Source organism: Cydia pomonella, chromosome 1, assembly GCF_033807575.1.
Source record: "Cydia pomonella isolate Wapato2018A chromosome 1, ilCydPomo1, whole genome shotgun sequence".
In the NCBI taxonomy this organism is placed as follows: domain Eukaryota; kingdom Metazoa; phylum Arthropoda; class Insecta; order Lepidoptera; family Tortricidae; genus Cydia; species Cydia pomonella.
In genome coordinates this window covers 5,226,000-5,247,056 of record NC_084703.1, presented here as the reverse complement: position 1 = coordinate 5,247,056, position 21,057 = coordinate 5,226,000, and the positions used below count along the sequence as shown (strand labels likewise).

Sequence of the window (21,057 nt, the reverse complement as noted above, 5' to 3'; positions counted from 1 at the left end):
ATACTCCCCAAATTATATTTCCTCCGCGACATAGAGACCGTGTCTTCAAAATTAAGTACGAGAATGTAAAATAGAAGAGTATTTTCTTATTTCCACTACAGTATTATCTTAATAGAATAGAATAGAATTTGTTTTATTCATAAACACACAAACAGTAATAGACATACATGAAAGAGAACATAGTGAGAATAAAGTGTCACGAAATGGCCTCATCTCAGCATGTTGCTGGCGAATACAATACAAGTCAATATTTACTTACTAATTATACACGTTTATTTACTAATTATACACGGTGTAACATGAGGAAACCGAAATATTTCATAGTGTATTCCTGATCACATTTAGAGACTAAAATGTCATATAAACTTTTCTGGATTTCGCCTAGTGTCAGAGTTAATAGCAATTTAAAAAAGGAATTATAATTTTGATACTAGAAAATATTTTTGATTTACTGTGCACACGTAAGATCCTGTTCATGAGATTCAGGTATTAATAAATTCTCGTACTTAATGAAAGTTATAGGCAAATGTTAGAACTAGTACTTAAAGTATCAAAATATTAATAAAGCGCCAACCTACTAAATTGTTTACGACTTGTAAACATAACAGTTTTTCGTTATACAACGCTTCACGTCGACTTTGCACATTATTTATTATTATTATTTATTTATTCTCTTCAGTAACGCATGCGTGGAATTAAACCGCAAGAGCCTCATGGTCGAGGAGGCGGTCGAGGAAGTCCTGGACTTGATCAAGAAAGCGGCTCACCAGTTCAAGTCCGTCGAAATTAACCCAGATTTCGAGTTCCTCATCGCTGATGGTAAGAACTTATATCCAGAACAGTATTTCGACTGCAGTTGGTACTGATGGTAAGCATCTATGTCCATAATTAGGAAGAGTAATATGACAGCAGTTAATAAAAATATTTTCACCAGACCAATCACTGATGGTAAGAATCTATGTTCATAATTAGGAAGAGTAATATGACAGCAGTTAATAAAAATATTTTCACCAGACCAATCACTGATGGTAAGAATGTATGTTCATAATTAGGAAGAGTAATATGACAACGTTAATAGATTTTTTTTTTACCAGACCAGTTCGTAAAGTTATACACACGTTAACAAAACTGTGAAGACTAAAGAATAACAGTTACACCGTCAGTGATAGTTACACTTAAGCGACTGGCAAGAGTGGCAAGTCTTTTCAAGGTGCAAGTAGGCTCAAAGAACGGAGTTTTTGAAATTTTGTAGCGCTTTTTTAGATCACAATACGGTTGCCAAAAAGTTTTGGGCCTTTTTCTAGGGACTTCAGCGATTCAATCGCCTCATCGACTTTCGCTCGATAGAAAAAAAAAACACGAATATTGGTCTAACTTCAACATTATGTTCCGATAGGCTAAAATGCACTTACTTGAAGGTTTCAAGGCACGAGGGTAAACATACTTTGCTACCGAGTGAAACTCTAAACTTTTCACCACTCGGTCAAAATTCCAGTCACCACATCGATTTAACATTTGCAACAGTCGGCACAGTAAAATCACGCCGCAATACTCAAAAATGATAATTTTGTTTCATAGTGATACGGGCGTACGAGAAAATTCTACTAGGATTGCATAATGGCCGAAAAGTGCAATGTTATCCTACAAAAGACATCAAAAATTGTATTGAGCCCGCAAATATAAACTTTAAACCATGACAGCAAGATACAATTCGGCTTGATGAAGTTTTTAGAAGTCGTAGTGGTAAGAGACCTAGGTCCCGTAAAGCTAAGCTACAGGTGATTTCGGGGTCGTGGAGCAAGATAACAAGACATCACACAGAATTCAAAGATGAGTCTAATGATGTTGCTCATTATTTATTATCACCAATACCATACACCAATTTTATTATCAGATGAAGCCCAAGCTGGGAGCGGCCAGGCGTCCACGCTCAACGAGTCTACATCCAGCGGACAACAGGACTGGTCCGCAGTATGGGAGTGCTTCGAGAGCCCCCACCGCCTGCTGTCTATGCCTGCTGGAGGTCTCTCCAAGAGCATGCAAGTAAGGATCCAACGTCCTTCTTCGTTGTCCTCAAGCGAGCAGGGTTAGTTGTGTGACTTGTGTGTGATAGAGCCACCACTGTTTATTCGCCGGCTCGGGGTCTCTCCAAGTAAGGATCCAACGAGTTCTCAAGCGAGCAGCATTGTTTGTATAGGAGAATGCACTCACCGACTGCTACTCATCCCGACTGAAGATCTCTCCAAAAACATGCATGTACGCATTAAATATTAATCTGCCCTTTACCTATATTCTATTTAAAAATTTGGTCGCATAAGAGCACCTTGTTAACCTATTGACAAAAGAGGATGATAAAGCGTTTCTTTCTTTATAGACATACCTGATATATAAAATTTTTGACATATCCTAAACGGCCATTTCTTGAAATTGGACGTCACGATTTACCGTTACAATAAAGTTAAAAGCGCCAATTCAATCCCTTTTTTCCAAACCCTTTTGTGGGCCACTAGCCCCTTGACTCGCCACCAACTGTAGTTTGTAGCTGCAGCATAACCTTCCCTTTCGTCTGCCCAACTCCAAACTTTAAGCTAGCTTCTAGTGGTTTTGGTGAGGTTCTTAAAAACTTTGACACTCTTCAAGCTCACCCACAATCCTAATAAAGAACCAAAAACCTTGACATATCTGAGGACACACCTAAGCGGTCAACTTCGCAGTTTTTACATATTTTATCAGGTTTCTAGTAAGAAATTATAAAACATTTCCTTGGAGAGCTCGACACCAACCCTCTCGAAACCAACTGCAGTACCAGGATAACATTAAACGAAGTGGTTATTGGAGAGAAAATGTTCTCAGACTTATACTCGTATTAAGAGGAATTCTAGCACCGTTACAAGATTTCATGAGATACCGGGATAACATACAAAATAAGATTTTACTAACGGAGGTGGTCTCAAACCAATGAATAGAATGGTGGAATGCAACAACGCGATTGGTTGATGAGTTCGCATCACGGGCGCGAGTCGTCGCAACTAGTTGCGTTAGATTGGCTCGAATTTGTGCATGACGAAGTGCGAGTAATACAGTGTGTATTTTTGATATAACCTCAAACTTAAACTAGACGTAGGATTTAGTGCTATAAAACAATTCTGAAAGATTTTTTTAGTTTAGTCTTCACTACCAGAGCACAATTAATTTTTGAAATTTTTTCGAGCGGCATTGTATGTCGTACATCATGATCACTTTTGACAGTTGTGACGCCGCCGCGTCATTAATGAGACGTTTTGAGTTAAAACAAAATAGTGGAACATTGCTTGCTGAATTATTTTGTATGAAAAAATAAAAGTCGTCCATTTTTTATAAAACCTATGAAAGTGTGTTCATTACAGCCTAAACTAACTACCCTTTAATTATGTGTTAATATCAAAAATACACGCTGTATACATATAAGTTAATGTAATGATACTTAATTACGGATTGAACTTGTGGATCAAAGTTGTGGCGTCGAGGAATTGGACCTTCGAGGCCAGAATGGCGTCGACAACAGTTGGGTGGTTTCACGGTACTCTTTATTTCTGATAGAAACACAATATAAGGGCTTCGCCCGACTTTACAGCAGGCGCCCTGTAGGTCAGAACGCGCGTCGTGCGCCCTGTACGCTTATATAGTTACTTTACTCTTTGCCTGTACGTCAGAACATGCTTGTGTAAATTCGGGTTCGGGTTAAAGATATTTTACATTCATAATTTCTATTCTCTATTTCGTAAAAATCGTAAATTCTATCAGAAAAGATTATTTTAACAACAAATACAACAATCTGTACTGATTCCAGGAGATGGTGAAGAACGCAGTGAACGAAATGCGTCGATACTACAGCCGCAAAGTAGTGGACGTCCTTATCAAGGTCACCCGGCGTACGCTGGACCTGATCATCAAGCAGTTCTCCGAAGCCGAAGCTTTCTCTGACGAAGGTAGGCTTATTACAAGCTTTTATTTAGTTTCGCCTGTCCCGTTGTCTGTGACTCACTGACTTTTAGAAAAACTTGAGTTTAAGCAGATATAACAAAACACGTGTACATTATTTTTTCCTGCTCTCAAACATATACTCAAACAAGCCATTAACTAGCAAGTTGCTTGAGCATCACTTTCTATAGGAGTTAGAAGATTTAGTAACTCTTTAGTACTTTGGAGGACAATTTCTCCCAATAGGTTGATAAGCGGTGGTGGCCGAGTGGATATGACGTCCGACTTTCAATCCGGAGGTCGCGGGTTCAAATCCTGGCTCGTACCAATGAGTTTTTCGGAACTTATGTACGAAATGTCATTTGATATTTACCACTAGCTTTTCGGTGAAGGAAAACATCGTGAGGAAACCTGCACACATCTGCGAAGAAATTCAACAAAGGTGTATGTGAAGTCCCCAATCCGCATTGGGCTAGCGTGGGGACTATAGCCCGAGCCCTCTCGCACATGAGAGGACGAGCCCTCTCGCACATGAGAGGAGGCCTGTGCCCAGCAGTGGGACGTATATAGGCTGAATTATTATTATTATTATTAGGTTGAGATTGGGCAGCTAAAAAAAATACGTGTCCGTTATTTTAGACTACCTACTCTATAACAAATATCAAAATGAATCAAATCGGAGTCGGACAGTTGGGTACTCTTCCTTGTAAGTCAATTTGTGTAAGAATGTCCTTATAATATTTATTTATTTTGTTTATTCAATAATCCGAAAAGGGGGGTAAATACATTGGTTGAAATAATACATATAAGGTACTTGTGTATTTCTGAGCCATAACAAGCGGACTTGATAGGGCCGTAATGTATAATGAAATGAATAAAGATATTGAAAAACAATAAATAAATAAAAAATGTGAACATTGAGTTGAACGCCATTTGTTAACTTAGTAATGCTTTAAACCCTCGAAGCCTTCTGCACATTCCTATAGTATTTTTCAAACTCGATGGGGAGGCTGACAGGTGTCATCTCCATATAATGGTTCTCAAATAATCCGTCAATGGCTTAACCCCTAGATTTTTTTTTACACATCCTTTTTAAAGTATGTGACCCTAGTAGACGGGCTTGGATTTTGCCGGAGAAAACGCGATGTCTTTTAAGTCTTCACACTCTGTGGTATCAAATAAAACCTAGTTTCATTTGGTTTCATTTGCTGACGAATTTCAGGCCAATTCTAGATCTGTTTCCAATATTATACTGATATGATACTGATGACGACCCGTTTGGCCTAGTGGGGGGTGACCCTGCCTGCGAAGCTGATGGTCCCGGGTTCAAATCCTGGTAAGAACATTTATTCGTGTGATGAGCATGGATTCATTCTTTAATTAAGTTTATTACCCCCAGGTCAGGAACCGCTGCTATATATATATATATAATTATTTATTCCATTGATATTATTGCGACGTTTAAACACACATTTATCACTGCCATGCCTACTATCATTTTTACCTGTTATTGTTGTAACGAATCCGACAAATTTACGTACGTTGTTTTTGTATAAGCCGAATTTTATTTCATTAGGTATTTGCACGTTGTTCAAACTACGACTGTTCAGAAATTAAACATCTGTAAAACTAATAAATATAGCTGTCTCGGCACCAACTACGAATTCGTAGCTTTTGGTGTCGAGACACTTGGTCCGTGGGGCAAGGGTGCGCGTGGGCTCCACAGGGAGCTTGGAAAGCGATTGAAGGAGGCAACGGGAGACCCTCGCGCAGGCAGTTTTCTCGCGCAAAGGCTTGCCGTCGCGATACAGCGCGGGAATGCTGCCTGCGTGATGGGCACCCTGCCAAGAGGCCAGGGTCTGTTTTAGGTTTCTTTATTTTTTCTAGGTAGGTTTAGTTTTAGTCGTTTTATTTTATAAGTAGTCATAATAAAATTTTAATATTATTTTTCATAAGTGTTTTCATTTGGTTTTTGATTTGGTTTTCATACTTACAGATGTTTAATTTCTGAACAGTCGTAGTTTGAACAACGTACGTTGTTTTTGGTATATTGTCATCAATTTTAAAAGTATTTTGTGCAACAGGTACATTTATTTATTTATCGTATGGCGTTTACACACTGGTTACCTACATACATATAAAAAACTTAATTCAAAATTTACATTTCTGCAGATAAATACTCGCATCTTTTGTCAGGTGTTTATAATCCTCAGCTGGTCCGTTGTATTTCGTGACGGGGCACTCGAATACCATGTGCTGCACCGTCTGCTCTGGGTGTCCACATTCGCACGCCGCAGACTCGCTCCACCCCCACTTGTGCCAGAGGTACGCACAGTTACCGAAGCCAGTTCTGAGGCGGTTAAGTCTGCACCATATTTCTCGGCTTTCCGTGAACCCTTGAGGCCGTTTCCCTGGGTCTACACTGTGCTGAGCCTCCCATTCTCTCATCCACGCTTGGTTGTCCTGATGTGATGGGTTGTGGGTGTGAAAGATTTTGGCCGGTGGGTTTCGAGACTTGAGTCGGGTGTTTTGAAGACTGCTCAGGTCCTTATGTATCGGCAGTGAAGAATTATCAGAAATTTTTGTGACCTCTCGTATTAGGCATTGTACAACAGGTACATAAAAAGGGTTCTTAAAATTCAAGAACCGAAGTTACAAAACAGTTGTACTATGTTGTATGGATATTCATATTAACACTACTATTATGAATATTATGATCCTATAGACAAGTGCCGGCTCGAGCTACACGCCGAAGTTGATTTAAATATCACTAGCAGTCATTTAATTGAAAACTAAATATAAATAAAAGTGCTGGTGTAAAAATAACGTTACTATTTTTAATTTCGTTCGATTTAATTTCGTCCAGCTGCGTCAAAGGAACAGTGGGATAGGCATTTGTTTATAATTAGTCAGGTAAGTCAGGTGACAATCAAAACTCATTAATTACCACCACAATTCATAGCCATAATGAGACATAATACTACTAGAGAAGGGTTGAGATTTTAAAATTATTTATTAGTAATTAGTGAATTTTGCTTGTCACCTGACGATATACTCTCCTGGTTTATTGTCTCCTGGTATCTGACTGAAAACGGTAACGCCCTCGTAACAATTTGAGGTAAGAAAAATACTGTTTTTCTAGTGTGGCCACTAAAAATACATAATCCCTCATTTTTACATTTTGGATTTTTATACTCAGAATCCAAAACAAAAAAAAAGAAATATTTTCTTATTCGTGCTGATGTCCAAATTTTTTTCATTAAACTACTTAAGTGTTCAGTCGTCTGTCAGTAAAATTTTTGTTCTGTGTTTTGTTTGTGTTAAATCTATTAAATAACGAAAAGTGTCGCCATCTAATCATACGACATTTTATATTACGAGGATAATAGGTTGATGTTAAATGCTATTTTATTTTAAGTAAGTAGATTAATATTTTCAACAATAAACAGTTTTGGGTCTGTAATTGTTATAAACTTTCAATACTGGTTTTGGCAGCTGTTCAATTAACTAAATACCTACACTTAAATAAAATTTCGATATTAAATCGCGCCACTTTTTGTTATATAACAAATTTAACACATAGCAGGGAAAGAATAAGGATCAAAATCAATTAGCGTTCTAAAAGTTTTAATCATGTGTCGAAGAATGGCAGGAAATTTACTGTGGCTACAAAGTTTTCTTTGACAATCCGCCTGTATTTCAAATTCTCTTTGTAACCAACTAATAACGTTGGATCATAGACATCTGGCGGTAAGCACCAATCACTACTACACTAGACGTAGAAACTCACTTTCCCTGACAGAACTTCTGTGTAATGCTAATAACTCCCAAAAGATGGCGCTGCTGTCAAGACAAATCGCGTGGTTCAGGCAGATTTCTCCTAAAAAACCCAGCTCTGGTTACCAGGCTCGCATAAATTATAAAGAGTTATGCATGAATTGTATTTAATTAACTGCTAGGAACTTACAACTCGATTACGATTTTCCCGTCATGAATGTCATGATTAGAGATGCAACGAATATTCGGCCATTATTCGGTATTCGGCATATTCGGCCACAATATAAATTCGGCCGAATACCAAATAGAGGCATAGTATTCGGCCGAATACCGAATAGTACGTTAACACGTAGATAACGGCAAACGAAGGGTAAAAAAGGTAACAAACTACAAGTAATCAATAGGTAAATCTTCCAGACTACATTTATATTCAGAGATGGTACAAAAACATGAGAAAAATAATACAAAATATTTTTTTAACACCCTCGACGAAATCTAACGCACCGCAATGTTCGCAATTCAATACGCACTGCGTGCAGAATAAGCGCAATTTCTATTAAAGACTGCCTTCAGCGAGAAATAAGTTGCAACTTGCAAGTTGCGCACGCACGCGCGCGTTCGAATTTACTTCATTTTAGGTAAAACTTCTAGCTGAATATTCGGTCGCCGAATATTCGGCTATTCGGCCAATGGCTACGCCGAATATTCGGTATTCGGTATTCGGTTAAGCCACTATTCGTTGCATCTCTAGTCATGATGTACCTAGGTATTGAATATTGATTCATATTTTATATGAATAATATTTTATTATTAGATTATGAGACATGAGTAACGATGGCGATATGCGGAAAATCCACGAATAAACGTGGTTGCAGCTTGGAATAATAATATAATTGTTAATCACTATTAACCTATGTACCTACTTACTCATAACATAAGTTATGCGTGGTACTGGTGATCGTACATCCTAAGTATTTTAGACGGAAGATTTGGTTTGGGTTGCGAGTTAGATCAGAGGGCCAACCACGAAAACCGAAATTCGCAAGTTGCGTTTTTATAGTGGCAGAGAAAGCTGCCCGCAATTTGCGAACTTCGATTTTCGCGGTTTAATAATAAAACCTCCGACCTCCTAAAGGCCTAAAAGATTCGTAACTATTTATAATTTAGACTGTATACTTGTGAAAATAAAAAATATTTATTTCGTACCTTATACTTGGTACCTTTCTCTTTTACTCCAATGAAGAAGTTATTAGAGTGGCAGAGAAACGTACCCGCAATTTGCGAACTTCGATTTTCGCGGTTTGATAATAAAACCTCCTAAAGGCCTAAAAAGATTCGTACCTGTTTATATTTTAGATTAGACTGTATACTTGTGAAAATAAAAAAATATTTATTTCGTAACTTATACTTACTTAAGTAAACTTTTTACATCTGTGCTTTACATTACTTATAGGATTTTTAAGTAAGTAATGTACAACTCACGAACAACCACTCTTCGGTAATGGTAGCTTACAATTTTGGTGTGTACAACAAAACGAATTTAATTGCTTATTGGCGGTCTACATTGTACTTACTTTATTACTTTGCTTTTATTATATTGTGTGACCCCATTATTCGTTCGTCCCTGGCGCGGGTCACAGCGCATGATCGTAACACCAGGCTCACATAATATATAAACAGTTACAAGGTTCCTCGATTACTTCCTGGCGGGCAAATTACAATGGAAAATTTGCCCCTCGTATCTCGATACAGTTTCGCAGTGACATCTATATAGCTTATTGGTTAATCAGTATTGTAATAACAAGAAAGAATGAGAAGCACGTACGCACTAAAAAGGTATAAAAATGATTGCATGTGAAAACCAAAGTACCTTCAGTCGACAATACAAACTTTTTTTAAATTTAAATTGTGTGGCAGAGTCAGCGAGTGTACAATTGCTAATTTTTCTCCCTTCATCTTATCTGAAATGATATTGATATTTTTCCTTTGTCTACCGATTTTATTTTAGTTCAGGCTGATTTTTGTCTACCAGTTTCTCAAATTCTAAAAACAAACCAAAAATACCGAAATAAAGTGAATTCAAACAAAGCTATGCCATCCTTTTTATACCCGACATTGAAAAGAGACATACTTTGGACAACAAAGTAAATTGAGTAAAATACTATTGCGCTCTTTCCGCTCAGCAGTTCCTCTTGTTGAGAGAAGGGGATGAAATCATTTAGCTAATAACAATAACAGAGGTTCGACTAGTACCCCATATCAAATGGCCATTATAAGTGTGATCTCCGGCTACGCCCAGTTGCCACATATATCTCGAGGTTTCACTTATGCTGGATTTTCCTTGGCATGTGCACGGTGGTACGTACTTTGAAGAGTTTGAAAGGTCGTAGTCGAAATTTCATATCTCCTCACGATGCTGACTGCCTAGTACGTCGCAAGCAGTTCAGTGACGGTTACTGATCCTTACTTTTGTATCGTAGAAAAAAATACCCCCATTATTCATAAAAACTTTACGGGCCTGATTTAGTTAAATTATGTTTTATCCGTTTCTTAAAAATACATAAGGCAAATTGACAGATAAAGACAAACGATTCATAGCTAAATCAGGCCAGTAACACCGTTTATGAATAAGGCCATTAATTATTATTATTGCCTGTCATATAAAATCCATCAAATAATAGACTTACCTATTTTTTTATTTTATTTTTAATCACACCTACAGGTAAAGGCTCTCTTGATTGTTCAAAAACTCTTGAGAAAGTTGCATTTTATCCACATTGTGGCAAAGTAAAGTAAATTTTGTTTGATATTTTACAGTTCAGCAGTACGAAAAATAGAAATAAATATAAATTATATAAAAAAAAATCTTGCAATCTCATAGTTACCCATGTTGTTTTTCGAAGTCATAAGCACATAATAACAATGCATCTCTTTCCAGTGCTGTACAAAGAACAGAGACATAACATGGCTACGTGTCTACCTAGATTTACTTTAGCTATAACTCCTCGTGTTCATGTTAGCCTTGTATATGTGCGGATAAACTGTTCTTGCGGGTACTGGCGGACGGCCAAATCTGTGCTGACTGGTGACTGCGTCATTTTACCCTACAATGACAGTTGCAAATAAAAAACGTGATCACTTTTGAGCTACATAGCGGCATAAAATAAAAACGTAAGGTTAGGCGTAAATAGATGTGTGATTATGATTATAGTAAGTACCCTTTTCTTGTTAAGACTGAAGTCCCCAATTCACCTTATTATGTCCTTGATGTTTGTTTATACGAGTATGTATCATACAGATTCCGTTAAGTCTCTATTTTTGGAACACACTTTGCCAAAACTAGCGTTATTAAATGTAAACACCTCACCAGGCATTTCAATGTATTGAACAGCGAAGAACCCCTGGTAGCGGTGTGGTAGGTACACCGCTATGTGTTTTTCGTCTAATAGTGTTTCGTTTCGTAAGACCTACCCGTCTCAAACGTAACAAGATAATCGTTTATCCTTATACGTCATTTTATCATTTGTTTGTTAGAAAAGGGCAAAATTGAACAGTAGTTTTTTGAGTTTTTACCCGACTGCCAAAGGGAGGAGGGTAATGTTTTTACCCGAGTGCCAAAGGGAGGAGGGTAATGTTTTTACCCGAGTGCCAAAGGGAGGAGGGTAATGTTTTTTTTCGAGTGTATGTATGTATGTCTGTTTCTTTGTGGCCTCCTGTAGCCTAAACGGCTTGATGGATTTTGATGTATGAGGTATCGTTAGATTCGTCTTTATCACGGGAGTGTCATAGGATAAAAAAAAAAAAAACAAAAAACCCGACTGCACACTAAAAAGAGGAAAACAAGCCCCACAAGAATATTGTTGTTGATGGTAAGTATCGCGGGCGGGGACCAACAGAGGGTTACTTATGGTCATTTTGGTTGTTGGTTGTTAAGTACACCATTTAGCAGAATGTTACTTAGGTAGGTATTTTCGTTGGTGGCGGTCAAGTTGGTCCCCGCCTGCGATACTCACCATCAACAACAATATTCTTGTGGGTCTTGTTTTCCTCTTTTTAGTGTGCAGTCGGGTTTTTTTATTATTATAATTATTTTTTTATAAATAAAGGGCATAGGGTTTAACTTACGAGTCGTGTAACAAGCTATTTTATACCCAACTACGGCCAAGCTAAAGAAAGGTTAGAGTATCTTGACCGATATACACCGTGTTTTTATTGAATTTCGTTAACTTCGGGGTATTGGTAAGTACGTTTAAGGAAACTAAATGGCATAGTTAATTTACAAAAAAAAAATTTTTTTTTGCTTTTTTTTACTATTTTCATTTTTATAAAAAGTAACTAAATGTTGCATATAGCGTTGTTGTAACACGGGCATTACATTTAACTCAACCAAACAATTGAAAACTGTGACATATCAATGTCATTTCGAACGTCGATCGTCCGAGATAGTACTAACGTTTAGTAGCATATGTATGAACTCGCACTAAACACTAATCAATAAGTAAACACGCCCTAAGGCAAGTGTACACGCTCGTAAGGGCCTTATAAGATAAAAATTAATGATTGATTATCTCCGAAATGGAGTTAATTAGAATATCGTTGTCTTTGAGAAAGTTACTTAATTTAAGCTCAGGAATGCACCCTCGAAATTAACGCAAATCAAAAAAAACACGGTGTATACAGTCTCCATCAGATATATCGGAGCGGCCGAGGCACTCAAAAAATAATACGCCTTAATAATAGAGGCGTGTGCGGATATTTGTGAGCACCTCGGCCGCTCCGATATATCTGATGGCGACTGTACCTACATATAGGTTTAGTGAAGTTTGCGATATTTATTTATCAAACCACTCCTTCCATTTCATGAATATCTGGTACTGTTAGTTACTTTCTTTGTTCGTTTCTGATTGGGTGAACTGAGAAAAAGATCTGATTCATTCATTGATTCATACAGGTGGAGTAAGTAGTCTAGTACTTAGTACCAGAAGTTCATAAATTGGTAGCAATAAATAATTCCTAAGATAAGCTTTCATGAGTTTATGACATGAGCGTTTTATCCTGGTGAGCCTAGCCAATATGGGCATAGTACGACAGACGCCACACGAAACGAAAAAATATATCAGGATGACATACTTCTACGAAATCGCTGACTATTTCCATATATTATTTAAGCTCCGATTTGCGTTATCTATCAACGATTGACATTTTAACTAGTCCCCTAGGGATCTCACTTTTCCACCCGAGGCCGAGGGCCGCGTTCATTCTTTTGCTTCCTTTTGCCCCAGGCCTAGTTGGTGGTGATTTTACCCGTCAGAGGACCTATGATGCCGGGGCCACACTGACCATGTCGTTTATTATCGCGATAATGGACACTTATCATGTTTTTTTTTCTATACACGTATCACAAAGATCTATAGTTGTTGGCAAAATTATTGCTACAAGCGTAGCCGATAACATTGGAAAACGGACTAAGTGCCCGCCTGGCGGGTTGCTGCCGTTGCTGGCAGTAAATGCGTTAACCGCTTGTGCTACTATTGACACCCGAGCAAGCGAAAGATTCCTAAAAATGAACTACGAGCGTAGCGAAGGGTTCTAAAAGTGGAATATTGAGCATTGAGAGGGTATTTAAGGCATGAGAGTTAAAATAAATGTGACACCGTGGGAATGTTTTTTTTTATTATATTAAATTTAAATTTCGAAGATTGCTGAATAATAAAGCAATTTAATTTAATCCCTATTTCAATATCAGCCGAGAAACAGTTATTCGAAATGAAATGTCAATTGCAAACAGTATGAGAGAGGTCAACATATGAACATTTCTTGAGTGTGAAAGAGGCAAATTATAAATGAAAAAACCACTGAGGGTAACGTACTTACAAATTTCATATTTTTATTCTTTACAAATTTACAGTCTTCAGATTTATACCTGTACTGTACTTGTAGTGTAATAAGATAATTACTTGCCAATTTTAATAGTACTTATAAACGGCTGTATATATTTTTTTACGTGAATTTAGAAGTCTGACTTTTTCACAGCTTTAAGGGACTGTAGACCTGAGTATATGGTTTTAATTTCAACTAGATACCTTCAAGTTCCCGAGAAAAAAAATCTTGACCAACAGACACACAGACGGACGGACGGACGAACAAGAATGAGATCCTATAAGGGTTCCTTTTTTTCCTTTTGAAGTCCAGAATCCTAAAAAACGTGACCAGTTTTAAACTTCACAGCGAAGTTTAAAATTAGATTAATTCATGAAGTGAGTATGCACTTTTGCAGCTCGCTGTATATTCTAGGCTTGTGTTCTGCTCCATCCGTAATTCCTCTAATTCTAAAATGAGACTGATCGTAAAGTAAGGTAGTCACAATAAACCAAATAGATAGGTAGGGTAGGTTACTACAGATGCCCGAAAGGCAGACTGTCCAGGGGGCTTAGCCAAGATGACAATCATGTGCGATACGACAACGGAACGCACTCTTCCATATTAGTGCGACAGTGGTTGCATTTCGTTCGCTACGGAGCGGAAACGATTGGCATGTTGGCTACGCACCCAAATAGGAGCCCCACGAACGGGAACGAGACAATGATATTCACAATTCCTGATATGCCTAGGAATTTCATGATCTGCCTGATTTTATGATCGGCTGGTGACATTATTCTGCGCATGTCAATAAATATCACGTGGAGTCCACGTGGATTCTATCCAAGTCTGGATACCAGGATACCATCAATTATGACTGGTGGTTTGTTTACGTTCCCTATCAACACATATAAAGTATACCTACGTTGTTCTCATACTGAACCAAATTTCATTAGGAGACCAACCTAAAATTGCCAAAAAATGGTTTCCCCCTAGAAATAGTCGCCACCTGATCAATCAAAATGTATGAAGCAGACTCATTCTTGATTTGGGACTAATATAAATAGTAAAAGTTAATAAATGGTATTCTAAATCACCTGGTGAAATATCAGGAAGGGCTAAAAACGATCTGGAGATTTATTACAACTAATTTTGGCTAATCTTAGCCTCCAAAACCGAGAGCGTGCCACCTGTCCCTATCCTGCGCAACTGACGTGAAGCTGAAGCAGATCCGCTGCCACAGTCTTTTCCCAGCGATACCTGGGGGCCTACCGCGAAAACTGAAAATCGCAAATGGCGGGGATCTTTCTCTTTTACTCTTACTAAGACGAAATTAGAGTGACAGAGAAGAACTTTCTTTACTCTTTTTAGGGTTCCGTACCTCGAAAGGAAAAAACGAAACCCTTTGTTGTCCGTCAGTTTGTCTGTCTGTCAAGACCCTTTTTCTCAGGAACGCGTGGATGTATCAAGTTGGAATTTATATCAAATACTCAATTCTACTGTCACTTGGAGCTGTGAAAAAATCAAACTTCAAAGCTAACGCAATCAAAAGATACAGCTGTTTATGCCGCAAATTTTCGACACCACTCGCAAAGGAATCAAAACCTACAGGGTACTTCCCGTGAACTCAGAATCTTGAAATTTGGCACGAAGCAACTTCTTATAGCACAGGTAAAGGAAAAATTGCGAAAACCGTAAATTTTTAGTTACGTCATATAACAATCATATTTTTAATAATTGATATGACTCGATTGTCGTGACGGGTGAACTTATACTTATGAACAGGTTTGTACGGAACCCTCAGTGCGCGAGTCCGCGTTGCATTTGGCCGGTTTTTTTTATTACAAAGTTGATGTAAAATAAATTTAACCCGTAATAACCGTCATTCTCTGTCTGTTAGTAGGTTTTTTCATCGACGATAAGTGATTATGTCTTCCACGTTAGAGACCCCCGCTGCGTTTGTGATTCTATTCTGGATTCTTTAGATTGAACTAGTGCGAATATTATCAAAGTCAAATTAGGTATTTTTTAATGCGGTTTGCGATTTATCTCGTAGTCAAAAAAAATAATATGGAGGAAAATGAAAAGGAACCCCCCCCCCCCCCATAATTCAGTTTGCAATTTAACCAACTTTACGTGTTGTTATTACACTTGAAATTTGTATGAGATTACATTAAAGACACCTTTTTTCAAATAAAAGAACAATTTTCGGTGCACATGACAGAGAATTATCCTCGAAAAACCAACATACGTGCATTACATCGCGCAAATTAATTAGACAATTTGTCGATAGATGGCGCTGTACACAATTATACTTAGTATGGGTACTTCTAATCAAAAGTCTGTCGCCTTTATAGTTTATACGAGATAATTCAAAGTTTGTACGGAACCCTCGGTGCGCGAGTAAAAGGAACTCGCCCTTGGCTGGTTTTTAATTTTTTATCTTTAGCTTGAGGAATGAGGACTAAGACTTTGTAACTGTCTCTTATCGCTCTTGCATATTTATGTGAGAGAGAGACAGATAAAGGTTATTATTTCGATTTGCATTTTTCGAGGTAGGGTCTCTGATACATTATTTATTTTTAAATTACATGTGTGTTGTTAGATCAACACTGACCTAGGCTAAGAACGTTGCAGCACACACCAGGCTAACAGAACTTACTAGGACGTAAAACAACTTACAGCCTTGACTCCATACTTGACTGATGCTGAACCTAGACTTACCGGCCAATTCTAACATACACTGACATTAGAATGATACTTGAATCATATTATTTAGTTATCGTGCTTCTCGCTCGCGTCAATACATGTAGGTACAGGCAAGTAGATGTCGGTCGGATATCAGTGTACGTTCGAATTAGCCTGTTAGTACAGTGTATAGGTAATGTCCAATAGTAATAATCTAATAATGTCCAAAGAGCTGATGTAGATTGTGTTTTTATACATTTTGAAATGATCGTTAACTAGTAAAGTCCGTGTAAACTTTGCACTGACGGTACTGACTCGAACAAAATAAAATGAATCTGTTTTGAACAAAGAAGTGGTTCAAACGAAGTCAAATTAATCGTGGCTGAATCCATCCGGCGATGGGTCTTCGATGCCTATGCCTGTGCCTGTCAAAAAATGACAAAATGGCGGACGAATGTCTGAAGCGTCACCGTATGTAAGAATTATTTTGCTTAAAATTTTATTTGTGCTTCGCAAATGTGATGAAACATATTACCTATGTGTAATGCAACTCCGAGGGTAAGAACATGGTAAGAACTGCCTGCGGCTGTCGTGAATCCATAAGACTCTCGTGTGCCGTGTTCAATATTTTGCCCCCCTCGTTGCACAATGTACTATTATAGTTCCGCGCATATGTCGAAACATTAAAGAGTCATATGTACTAGATAACGTTGTACGATACACGTGTCGAATTATTTATCACCTCCTTGCGAATTTCCTATTTTCTGCACTTGTACCGTAAATAACTATTCACTATCAATTGGAAATGGGACATTTGGCACTGATAGTGTTTCGTGCTGAAGAAGTTGGTATTGGTTAGGCGTTGCTACGGGCAACGTAGGTAAACAAATACCACCATGTTATTCTTGTGAGGGTGGTACGCCGGAGGGCACAACATCTGAATGTCACGTGTCTTACACGTGTCTTTCAAGGTCTAGGTCACCTGGAGCGTGCATGAAACGTAGGGGGCGGCACAGGAATCCGTATAGAGAGCGTGAATGAACTGTAGGAGGCAGCACAGGAGCTGTCAGATTTTTAGCGCGAGGCGTAAATGTGATGTTTATTGTTCCGATGTAGCCCACAAGATGGCAGAACCTACTATGCACAAGAAAACACGTGACGTGTAAATGTGCATGTTTATGGTTCCGATTCAGGCCACAAGATGGCAGACCCTCCAACGCGCACGGTCTCTAAGGCATGTTGAAGTTTTCGATTCAGGCCACCGGATGGCAGACCCAGCAATAACAACGAAGCGATGCGAACGAAGTGTGCGTGAACTATATGCACTTGCTTATAAGCAAAGAGTAAAGTAAGCATAGTAAGTATACAGCTTATAAGCCATCAGTTTTTAAAGCGGCGCTGCCACAAGATATCTACAAGGATGCGTTTCGAGGGATGTGCTTGTTATGTTAAATCCGCGCTCAGCGCATCAAGTGGACGATACTGGTTCTTTAACAAACTCATCCCGTCCCTACACATCCTCGCACATCTCTGGTGGCAACGTAGTCTTAGACCCAACAGTGCGCACGGTCCCTAGAGTCCGTCTAAGGTAACTGCATCGAATACTGCTCATGATTTTTTGTAACTGGCTTGCGTAAAAACGAGGCATACCTGTAGCATAGTCCATCAAAGGGACTATTATGTGTGTTGCGTAATAGTGTTTAATGAAACGGGTACATAATTAGGGTTAATGTACGTAATTAATTATGTACCGCTGGTTGCACACAATATTTTTTCTAAGACAGCATCAATTTGGTTTGTAAACCTGCCTTTATTTAGTTTATTTAGCATTAAAAAATTACAATGGTGAATATTTTGTATATGGAAGGTGAAGGTCACTCCATAATTTTGTAGTTGATCCCTGATGCTCACGACTCGAAAAAAATATCAAGTATCACCAGGAATACATAAAATAAAGGAATAAACATTTATAACTATTTATAAGTACTTACAGCAATGCAACGTTGCATATGCACAAACAATCAATATAGTCATACTTGTTATTGACTATTGTGCGAGCGAGAGGATGCTGATAGTGCACTAGCGTCTCTTTTCATCCTAGAAATATTTCTAGATATAGGACAAATCTAATCAATACAAGCCTATTAAATATCCTGCAGATACTTTCTCCCTCGTATCATGGTCAAATCGTACATGTGGCCTTAAGAGGCCCACTGATTACCAGTTCGCCAGATGATATCGGCCTGTCGATTATTCGCAAAAGGACAATTGTGAATAACTGACAGGCCGATATCGTCCGGCGAACTGGTAATCAGTGGGCCCCTTCCCCTTTATATTGTCGACGTGAGGGTTGCCCTGGCTATTCTACTGAAATCAATCATCATACCAATGATTTAAGTTCGTGTTTTTCTCTTACTTTCACTGAGCGTAAACGTGAGCGAGATGGGAGTGCGTGCCCAGGAGCTCGTATATCATGTTTTTTAATTACAATTTTATGTATGTTTAAATTTAAAAACAGTATCGATACGATCGATGTTGCCAATGTTTAGATAGCATTTTTCATAGTTTTTAGCTTTTATGCATAATTTATTACAAATATTTCAAGTGCATTTTAGACCTGTGTTCGTGATTTCTATTTCTATTTTAAGCAAAAGTCTAAAACTCAGGTTTCTAATTATTACAGTCCCTCGAGAAAGATTGCTAATTAAATTTATGGCAGGCTTGTTGAGATCCAAAAAAGCACTACGGCTTTATAAAAACTCCGGTTTTGGAACCTTTTAACGAGTATCTTTTTTTTGATACAGCGCAGGTATGTATCGAGTTGAAATTAAAACCTGTGAAAAAATCAAACTTCTAGGTTAAGGATCTCCCTGGCGCCACTGAACTTCTAATGTTTTTTGTAGCTTTTCATATTAACAGCAACGGCTTTAAGCAATATAGTATCCCATATTTACTTCATCGTCTTCAAGATATTTGGCATCAAAGTTGAACAATTTTCGGCCAAAAACTGGTACTCCGGCTGTAACTTTTGTGTTGATTCGTTTAAAGTTAAAATCTCTTATCAGTTTTTAGAGACGTTAAAGACGAACCCAAATATTTAGTTTTCGTATATGTAAGACTAAAGCACTGTCCATCTGTTCTGACTTATTCCCAGCAATCGCGTAACGAAAAAAGTCTTTTTTTAGACAATGTTTAAAAAACTTGTTATAAATACCTATTCATTTCTTTCAAAATCCAGCAGACCAGAATGGAGATAAAAGATTGATGAACCGATAGCGGTTTGCCTTATAGTTCTATCTGTAGGGCAAATATAGGAGTAACGACTCAAAACTTGACAAAAACCGATGAAAACCGCGACAGGCCCCTTAACTTGAATAACGTATATTTTGAGTAATTCGACACTCTCAATTGAATTAAAATTTATAGGGTACTTCAGATTGACCGTATAACTCTGAAATTTGACAAGTGCGAGTAATATCGTGTTAGACTACACATACAGGGAAATATCTGAAAACTATCAATTTGTACGGTACCCTCGCGTCCGGAGTCCGACTCGCACTAGTCCGGTTTTTTTTATTATATTATGTAGGTTCAAACCAAGGAATGTTACAAAACACAACTTTTTTTGTACAACATTAATTTTTAGTAAGTCGGTTAAAATATAGCCTATTGTATATTTCAAAATACGAAAGATCCACGTGTTTTTATAAAAGTCCAATCTATTCGAGCGTTAACCCTTAACCACCTACCTACCGTCTCACAGACTCATTCAATAATAAAAATGGTATAATTCTAAGTGTGAGCATCGGAGAAACGTGTGTGTCCTTGTACCTTCCTCCCTCCCGCCTCAGTGCCGCATCACCGCTCGCCGAGGTCGGTCGTGCACGCGTTTAGTTTTGGTGAGTATATTTCTGCCTCGGCCCATCTCTGAGACGGGTGGTAGGTGCTTACGTTTTTTTTTCTTGGGGTCTCGGAGACGGGTTGTAGGAGGCTACGTAACTATGCACTCTTATTTTCTTTACCAACGCAACTGTTTGTCTAGTATAATAGTCGGTGACCTTGTCTTCGTAAAAGTACACTTATTATCTTATGAGCGACGAATATTACTTTAAAAGTTTTAAGTGTTTTTCTATGCATCTAAGTAGGTTTGTAAATACTTAAAAATGCTCTAAATCGCATACTTTTCCACAACTACAACGATCATTTGCCAACACTCCAAAACGCTAATGGTGTTGAAGAACGCTTGGAAGTGCGCAAAACCTGCTCTACGTGTGACCCGAAGAAGAAACGCAGAACGCAGTACATGTGTTTCGAATGCAAAAAACCAATTTGCCTAGAATGTGCGAACAAATTGTGCATTCGCTGCCGCGAAAAACAGTAACTTGGTGGTCTGCAATTTTATTAAAATAGTGCCTTTTTTGTACCGTTATATTGCTAATTAGCTTTGTTGATTATTAAATAATAAGAAATAATTACTTGGATCTCTATAAGAAGTTATAATTTACGTTGATCTCACCTTTTAAAGGATATATTGTTCCTAGAGTAAAATTAAAGACAGGCGCCATATGTTTAAGAGAAAAATATGTTATGTTCGTGTTTTTGATGTTATTTTTTATATTAATAAACAATTTAACTTGGGTTATTGTTGTTTCTATTTCCAAAAACCTATATAAACCATAACATTTAAAATATAAGGTCGATATTATGTAGCCGTCCTAAGGACGGGAGGTAGGTGCATGTGTAATAAAAATAGTAGGTAGGTAGTTAAGGGTT

General features: G+C 37.9%; 1 protein-coding gene across 1 annotated transcript in view; it reads left to right on the top strand.

Annotated features, from left to right (window-relative positions):
- Positions 1 to 21,057, top strand: part of LOC133520725 (dynein axonemal heavy chain 5) — an 82,509-nt gene that overhangs the window by 32,566 nt on the left and 28,886 nt on the right. Inside the window, exons 16-18 of the mRNA XM_061855379.1 lie at positions 680 to 819; positions 1,895 to 2,043; positions 3,830 to 3,968. Of these exons, the coding sequence (XP_061711363.1) occupies positions 680 to 819; positions 1,895 to 2,043; positions 3,830 to 3,968 (428 nt within the window). The remainder of the gene's footprint in view (positions 1 to 679; positions 820 to 1,894; positions 2,044 to 3,829; positions 3,969 to 21,057) is intronic.